The sequence below is a fragment of the Aethalodelphis obliquidens genome, unplaced genomic scaffold (genome assembly GCF_003676395.1).
Source record: "Aethalodelphis obliquidens isolate GAN/ISIS:26980383/991018 unplaced genomic scaffold, ASM367639v1 scaffold11, whole genome shotgun sequence".
Lineage (NCBI taxonomy): Eukaryota > Metazoa > Chordata > Mammalia > Artiodactyla > Delphinidae > Aethalodelphis > Aethalodelphis obliquidens.
In genome coordinates this window covers 13,830,441-13,839,160 of record NW_020837955.1, presented here as the reverse complement: position 1 = coordinate 13,839,160, position 8,720 = coordinate 13,830,441, and the positions used below count along the sequence as shown (strand labels likewise).

Genomic DNA, 8,720 nt, shown 5'->3' with positions numbered 1-8,720 from the left:
AAAAAAAAAAAAAAAAAACTTCTAGAAGAGGTAAAACTATAGTGACAGTAGCCAGTGGTTTTGGGGGACTTCAGATGGGACCATATTAAATGAGAGGGTTACTGTTTGCATATCAGTGAGTAAGTGGACTGCATTCCCACCTCAAAGCAGTAGAGTGTAGTTCCTAAGTGCCTGGGCTTTCAGGTCGGGCTGTCTGCGTTCCAGAACCAATTCTGCCACATGGGCAGCAAGCTCTTCGCCTCTCTGTGCTTTGGTTTCCTCATCTGTGTAAACTAATACAATGCTGGTTCTTACCTTATAGGGTCCTTGTGAGGATCACACGAATTAATATATTTAAAGCACCTAGAACATTTTCTTGAGCATAATAAGCTATATATAATCTTATTATTACTCTCCAATAATCAGTTTGTGTTGTGATTTTATCTCTCTATCCTAAAACTTGGTTCTTTCCTTCACCCTCTCCTTGATCCACATGGACTCATGTAACCTGAGGTTCTTAATAGAATATTATAGGTGGAAGGGATCTTGGATAGGATCTAAACCAAGTACAGTTGACAAAATGGAGGCCAAGGAGTTTGAGTTACGTACCCAAGGTCAGGTTAGCACACAGCCAACCAAGCACCAGAAGGCTGGCCAAGTAACACCTGGTCCAGCTCTGTTTTATCAAGGCTTATGTACGGTGTTTGCATTTTTAATGTGAACCATAGGGATTTATCTCGAACCTGCCATTTATCAATTCCATTGTGGTGTTTGTTTTTCTGCAGAGCCCCAGTTACAGAAGACTTGTCCTATCACCACCATGAGCTCTGGTAAGTCATTTAAAACCCTGTCTTCTTCTTCCTGACAAATCTACAAAACTGGACTGTTTACCCAGATTTCCCTCTTGCTCTGAAGGCCCCAACTGCATTTCATTGTTTATTTTTCGAGTCCTGGGTAAGCGTCAAAGTTTTGTCATAAATCGTCATCACAACCTTTATTATTAATGATTTACTGAGTACCTACCCTCTGTCAAGAACTGTGCTGTACACTTTACATGTACTGTGTCCTAATCTTTATAACGGGCTCCCTTTCCCTCGATTTAACAACTTTATTGAGATATAATTGGCATACAATAAACTTGTGGATATTTTAAGTATCTTATTTGATAAATGTTGACATATGTATACACCTCAGTGGCATTTCTTAATCTGAGTGACTGCAGCACAAGTAAACGGATCCACCATAATTGCCCCATAGTATGAGCTAATCCGTCACTTCCTTTATCAGGGCAAAACCACCCTTTTGCTCTGCCTTTGGTAGTAAAAATCAAGACCTACACAAATGAGCAGTTCTGAGTAGTTTTGGTTTAGCGCTGGGGTAGAAAGCCCGGGCTAGGGAAGACAGAAGGGAATAGGTAGGTACCTGCTCCTGTAGCCAAGAGCCGTCAGCTGTCCAGCCCAGGATTCGGGGCAGAGAAGTTTCCATCTGGAGATTGAGGCCCACCTTAGCTCCTGAGTGCACCCTGGAACCTCCTGAGACCTGCAGGCAGGGTGGGCTGGGGGATGACCTAGTGGATAGCTCACTCAGGGGCCTCCTAATCCTGAGATATCTCCAGGGTGCTATCAGAGACCTCCGGAGGTCAAAAACAAGCCTTTCCGCTTATTTACGTGCAGTGCCCTTTTAGCCAAATCCTAAACCTTGCCGGACAGTGTGTGCTCATTAGGAGGAGGAGGGCCACACACTGAGTGTGCGGGCTTTGGCCTGTGGTGGATCCTGCTCTCCACTCTCCTCTGTAAGATGGACATCACGAAAGCACCACCTCGTGGGGATTTTTGAGGATTAAGTGAGGCAGTGCTTCTAAAGTACTGAGCACTGAGCCCGAGGCCTGTCCAGTGTCCCATCCGTGGGTTACCAGCTCAGGTTCCCTCCTTGCGAGGAGAGGGACTGGGCTTGTCCTTGACTCCATGGGTGCTTCTCCTGTGCGCGAGGTGGCTACGTCCCTTCTTTTCCCCTCCAGGTGGGCTCGGGCGCTGCCTGTAGTCCCTGCTTTGCAACTCATTTTTTCTTCTCGCTTGGCTTTTTGTTTTTCCTGTCCTTCAAAATAGGCCAGGGTTTTATTGCTTTGTTTTGTTTTTTTCTTAGCTCTGCAGCCTAAAGTTTCTTGTTCTTCTAATATCAGGGTAAGCCTGAACTGGTATCACCACTCCTGGCATGAATAAGGGGGGAAGAAGTGGGCAGGGAGGGGCTGGTCAAGGGTGCAGAGATGCCTGTGGGACTTCTCCCCAAGTTCTCTCTCAGGCGTGACGCTGAAAGGAGGCATTTCCTAGGAGGAGTCCAAAAAGTCTGGACCCTTTGACCTGATAATCGCGCTCTTGGGAATGTCTGTCTTAATTCAAAGGAAACAAAAACACCCACATGAAGGTGGGGAATGAGTAGGTTCGTTATGTGTATTTACTTGATGGGAGATTATGCCACTAATAAAAGTGATCATCCGGAAGAAAGCTATGTAGAAAACATTCGTTTTTAACCTTTGGTGGAAAGAGCTGCATGTCTGGGGTCACCTGGCTAGTGACTCCTGAGGCAGCCCCAGGCCACCAGCACCGTGCTGCAGAGGTGTGAGTGTGAGGTGATGGAATTATTTTTCCAAATTTCTTAAAGTTTGGTTGTTTGATTAAAAAAAAAAAAACACACACACAAAAGGAAAGGAAGGACGTGGGTCTGGGCCTTGTGGAAGCTCAGAGGCTGCTGGCACTGGGGAGGCCCAAAGCAAGGCCTGTAGTCCTAGGAAGGGGATGGGTAGGAGAAATTAGGGCAGGTGCATAGGGAAGGGATAGTCAGAAACGATGGAGTGATGGAACGGGTGATATTTCTTTTACTTGGATTTCTGGCTTTCTGCCAACACCCTCCTTCCATCCATCCCAGAAATGTAGGTGCAAAGGGGACTTTGGGAGAACTAGCCTTTGTCTGTAGGTAGATTGGGGGCAGTGAACAGGACGGGCCCTATGGGGCCAGTGTCGGGAGGTCATGGCCGCTGTGGCGGGTCTGGGGAGCGGGCACAGGGGCAGTAGCCCTGCTCACATCTGGATCCAGGAGCGCCTGGGCTGGCCTGTCAGTGTAGCTTATATCAGGGAGGCTGATTGTTAAGAGCCCAGGTAGGGTGACCAAGTCTCAGCCCAATGAGCTGCTGGGGTTGGGGGCTTTTTTCATTTTAAAAATAAAAAATGTTTATCCTAGCTGGGTTCAAAGAAGATAAGCTGTGGGTGGGATGGACCAGACCAGACTTCAAATCCCTATTTAGTGATCTTAGAGCCTGGCATCCTTTCTGAGCTTCAAATTCCTTATCTATAAAATAAGAGTGCCTAACTTCTAGCTCCAGGGGCCTGGGTATTAAGAATAAAAATGAGGTGCTCATTATGAAATGCTGAGCACGGACCCTCAGATCCGGGTAAATAGAGGGCTTTAGAAACCCATAGCTGTTCTGATTATATTTGTGGCTTGGTTTGCTCTTGGCTGCAGGGGACGGCACCCCAAGCACACTGATCACATGTCCCACCTGCTTGTCTTCTCTGGACTGCTGCCGTCAGTTCTGAGACGGGAAACTGGGTGGGGCTTAGGCTGCCGGTGGGCAGTGAGGGTCTCAGTGTCTGCAGCTGAGCAGAACTTTGAAAGGTCTCCACTGGTACACAGGAGGTGACATTCAAGGTGAACCTCACGGTGCAGAGGATTTCCCCAAGCTAGGAAAGGGGGAGCGTGCATTTCTGGCCGAAGGCCTTGCAGGAACCAAGGCCTGAATGTTGGAAAGTATCTGATGTGCTGAAGGGGTTGTGAGGAGACCGTCATGGAGGGCAGGGGCAGGAGGGAACTGCAGCTGGAAAAGGGCTGGGACCTGTGGCTGAAGTGCCTGGAGTCCGGGATGAGTTGCCTAGGCTTTGTCCCTGGGTAGCTCCTGGTTACTGGGGCTTGTTCGTTGGTTTGCTTTTAATTATCAGGAAGGTCAGTTTGTTCATTTGAATATAACCACTTATGCCAACATACAGGCCATCTCACTGACTAAAAAACGATATTCCTAATGTACATTTGGGGGAACTTGATTCCAAGTTCAATTTGTTTCCTAATTGAAATGATAACATGTATGGTTGAATTCCCAGACTAAACCCTGATATTTTTATTTCTCAAAATAGAAGTGAATTATTTGCAAAGCAGAAATAGAGACACAGAGGTAGAGAACAAGTGTGTGGATACCAAGGGGGAAGGGGGTGTGGGAGGAATTGAGAGATTGGGATTGACACATATACACTATTGATACCATGTGTAAAATAGACAACTAATGAGAACATACTGTGTAGCCCAGGGAACTCTGCTTAATGTACTGTGGTGACCTAAATGGGCAGAAAATCCAAAAAAGAGGGGATATATGTATATGTATGGCTGATTCATTTTGCTGTACAGTAGAAACTAACACAGCATTGTAAAGCAACTATACTCCAATAAAAATTAAAAAAACAAAAATAGGGACTTCCCTGGTGGTCCATTGGGTAAGACTCTGCGCTCCCAATACAGGGGGCCCAGCTTTGATCCCTGGTCGGAGAACTAGATCCCTCATGCATGCCACAACTAAAAAAGATCCCACTTGCCGCGACGAAGACCCAGTGCAGCCAAAATAAAAAAATACATATAATAGTAAAAATGTAATTTAAACGTTAAAAACAGACAAAAAAATAAAATAGAAGTGAAATGCAGTATATTTAAAGTGGAGTGTTTTAGAAAATCATGTTGCTTTGTCCTGTTTTGTTCTCTGTCCTGCTCCCTGGGGCTTTTTCAGCCAGATGGGGGTCTAGAGGGTGCTCTCCAGATACAGACTGAGGGCTGGGGTGGAGAAGGGGCAGAACGAAGGCCAGGAGAGCGGTCAGGGGGCCAGGTCATCGCCACAACCAGAACACAGGAGCCTCGGCTGGGGACCCTGGGCTGGGGGCAGGACCGGCATGGCTTCCATAGCAGCGGCGGTGGGGCGGGGTGAAGGGAAGTGTCACAGAGACTGAGGTTTCTGTCCTGGCGTCTGACAGCTCTCATCCGGGATGCACAGGGATGCGTTTGAGTGGCCTTGGAATGGTGGATAAGCCTTTGTCAGGCAGGAGATGCCATTTTCAAGGAATTAAGGAGATTTGTTGTTTTTTTGTTTTTTTTTTTTTTTAATTTTTATTTATTTATTTATTTTTGCTGTGTTGGGTCTTCGTCTCCATGCGAGGGCTTTCTCTAGTTGCGGCAAGTGGGGGCCACTCTTCATCGCGGTGCGCGGGCCTCTCACTGTTGCGGCCTCTGTTGCGGAGCACAGGCTCCAGACGCGCAGGCTCAGTAGTTGTGGCTCACGGACCTAGTTGTTCCGCGGCATGTGGGATCTTCCCAGACCAGGGCTCGAACCCGTGTCCCCTGCATCAGCAGGCAGATTCTCAACCACTGCGCCACCAGGGAAGCCCAGGAGATTTGTTTTTAAATGTCAGAAGTGAAGCCAAGCCAGGAAGCCAGAGAATTTACAGCGCTCACAGCACACTTCCCATCCCAAACAGCTTTCGCGTTCTCCCTGCCACAGAGCATTCTCGGAGCTCAGCTACGACGCCCCGGGGCCCTTCTTCAGGCCTGAGGAAGCCTGCAGGGCCAGCGCTTTGCACCGGGTGGGACTCAGGAAAGGGTAGCTAGACGTGATCACAAGCCTTGGGCTCTTTCTTTCTTTCTTTCTTTCAGAATGCGATGTGGGTGCTTCCAAAGCTGTGGTGAATGGTTTGGTACCGGGCGGCAATGGGCAAGACAGAGGTAAGGCTCTTGAAGGGAAACTTGGCATTTCTAGAAGGAGCAGGGCCCGGGCCACCTGCCTGGTGGGAACAGTCACTGGTCTAATTAGGCCGTGACCTGGAGACCTGTTCCTATGCTGTCCGAGAATCAGGAGTCTGAGGCTGCCGTTTCCCAATGTGAGGTGATGTATTAAAAACTGTCCCTAGCTCACAGGATGCCGTGAACCACAGACCCCAAATACACGGGCAGAGTCCTCGTGTGTATGGCATTTATCAGCCTGCAGTCTCTCTTACCCGGCATTTCACCTCCACCTGTGATAAATAGTGACACATTCACCATCCTGACCCTGAGGCAAGAGCCTAAATTGCTGAAATAAATTATTTTGGTGACATGAGTTTCATGCGCATCCTCTCAGATTTTCAATTTTTAAAATTTTAGGACAAAAGATGTAAGTGTGAAATGAATGATGGGTAAGATGACGTTTGAGGTCCCATCTCTCATCCTGAACAGCCAGGCCTCAGGCTTCCCATGTCACTTTGCAGTGTGAGGAAACAGGGGCTCGGGTCCTGGTCTGCTGCTCGTAAACAGAGACCTCTTGGGAGGTCCTTTGTCTTTATGGCTATGAGTTTCCTTATCTAGAAAATGAGAGAATTTGATGATCTGCAGTATTTTTTCCTGCTTCAGATTCAGGTTCCAGTGATTCTATCAGTGTTCATCCCACAAGTCTTATGGTATCAAAGAGGGAGGGCAAAAGTCCTGTCATGGGCATTTAAGTCAAAATGCACCCTCCCTCAAAGAAAACGCTTACAAAGTTTGACATATTTGGGGCTTCCCTGGTGGCGCAGTGGTTGAGAGTCCGCCTGCCGATGCAGGGGACCCGGGTTCGTGCCCCGGTCCAGGAAGATCCCACATGCCGTGGAGCGGCTGGGCCCGTGAGCTGTGGCCGCTGGGCCTGCGTGTCCGGAGCCTGTGCTCCGCAACGGGAGAGGCCACAGCAGTAAGAGGCCTGCATACCGCAAAAAGGAAAAAAACAAAGTTTGACATATTTGGACTTTGTAATTACCATCTGGGTCAGCCAGGTATTCATTCTGAGACGAGGCAAAGTGTAAAGTCAGAAAGAGCAGCCAGGAGGGGAGGCGTAGAGAGCGGGAGAGATGGGGAGCCTGGGGCCGGTTGGTTGGGAGGGTCCTGCTGTTGTCCTGTCTTCCGTGTCTCCCTGCCCGGCCGCTCTTCTCCACGCCTGGTGTGAGGCAATGTTCTCGGGGTCTTGGACAGCCTTGGCCAATTCGCTTAGGGAATGTTGAAGGGCGGTGCCTAATAAGCATCTGATGAGGAGCACACGGGGAGACGAGCGTGTCTGATGCTCACCCCAGCCCTGTGAATTCATCAGCAGAAGGGACCTCGGAGGTGGGCGGGCAGGGTGGCCCGTGGAGTTGCATTCCCCTCGCTCCTTGGTAAGACCCACCTTTGGTTGGAAAGAGGAAGCAGATGCAGCCTGGAGTCATCAGGGCGGCCTGGGGCGCTCAGTAAACCAGGTGCCAGGACAGCTGGGCTCCAGTCTCGGCCTCTTCGCTTGAGCACTGGATGACTCCGACCAGCTCTCTTCTTCCTCTGCAAATGGTAACAGAATCCTCCCACCCAATCTCCCAGGTGGCCGTAAGGAACAGTCAGCAGGATTGCTGTGAAAGCTTGTTTGTATCTTAACACGTGCAGGGTTGTTATTATCAACTAAGTTCTTGGCGGCTGTATGACTGCCATGGACCTTGTGAAATGACAGCCTGATGGACTGGAAGGTGAACTACCCACCTCCGAGCTGCCTGCCTCCCTCCTGTCCCCTTGACAGGCTCGTCAGCATGATGCTGATGCAGCCGTGACAGTCTTGCTTCCCAAACAGCCCTACCCCCCAAGGTGTGACGTGGATCTGGGACCGTAAGAACTCCGGGTGTTGCTCAAGAGTGACATTGCCACCATAAGCTTGTTGTGAGAAGGAGGGTTTGGGACTATGCCCACCATTGAGGTTCCAGAATCTGGGTAGGCAGGGGGCCCAGGGAAGCCTGTGCCTAGATAAGCATGAGCATCCGGGACTTGAGGACAGCAGCCTTCACCCATATCCCAGGCAGTATCCCAGCTTTCAAAGCTCAGCTGGTGTCAGCACCCTGGGCCTCGCGCTTGAGTGCGCCCAGAGTCTTGAACAGGCACTTGGACACTCAGCAACCTCTTGCCCAGGGAAGGATGGCTTTAAGTAGGCCATCTGCTGCCCAACAGATGGGGCCTCTGACTTGCTCAGGGCCGGAGAGCTGTGGTTGTCAGAACAGGCACAAGACCCCAGGAGTTACGATCCTGGAGAAGCGGCTGTGATGGCTGAAAGGACCAGGCAGCTCCCAAATTTGTTCCCTGTCCTTCCTCCACTCCTCTGGAGTGAGAGGAGCCATAACTCTCCTCCTCGGAGCCTCCCCCCAGCATAGACACCCTAGCCTTCTCCCAGGGGGCCCCTTGGACCCTGCTTGCTCTCCCCTTCCTCTATTTGCCAGGCCATCTGCGTCTCTGTAAATCTCTTTGTCTAACAAGTTCCTGGTGCGGCAGGCAGCACAGACACTGATCAGCTGCATCTGGGGGACGGTCATGGGAGGGTTCTGGTGACTTGGTACAGGACTCTAAAGAGCGAAAGCAGGTTATTTTAAGTTACTGCATCTACCGCTCTTCCTATTGTTCTTTTGGTGTGGGCGACTTCCTCCTATTGTCCCTGCCCGGGTCCTCCACCGCCTGAGTGTTTCCCAAATGTTTTTTCTGGATGCACCATTTACCCTTTTGTGTTTTCAGCAACTGCAGACCCTATACGTGCACGCTCTATTTCTGCTGTTAAAATAATCCCTGTGAAGACAGTGAAAAATTCTTCAGGCCTAGTACTCCCTCCAGGTATCTCTCCTTGGGTTGGTTTTTTTTTTTTTTTTTTT

At 49.6% G+C, this 8,720-nt stretch overlaps 1 protein-coding gene across 5 annotated transcripts in view; it reads left to right on the top strand.

Moving 5' to 3' along the window:
• SORBS1 (sorbin and SH3 domain containing 1) overlaps positions 1–8,720 on the top strand; it is a 172,869-nt gene that overhangs the window by 52,591 nt on the left and 111,558 nt on the right. For 3 of the 5 annotated variants that reach the window (XM_027112105.1, XM_027112101.1, XM_027112103.1), the window contains exons 2-4: positions 765–809; positions 5,719–5,787; positions 8,587–8,682. In XM_027112105.1, coding sequence (XP_026967906.1) covers positions 800–809; positions 5,719–5,787; positions 8,587–8,682 — 175 coding nt within the window. In that variant the 5' untranslated portion in view covers positions 765–799. The remainder of the gene's footprint in view (positions 1–764; positions 810–5,718; positions 5,788–8,586; positions 8,683–8,720) is intronic. The other 2 variants (XM_027112102.1, XM_027112104.1) reach the window with 1 other exon arrangement.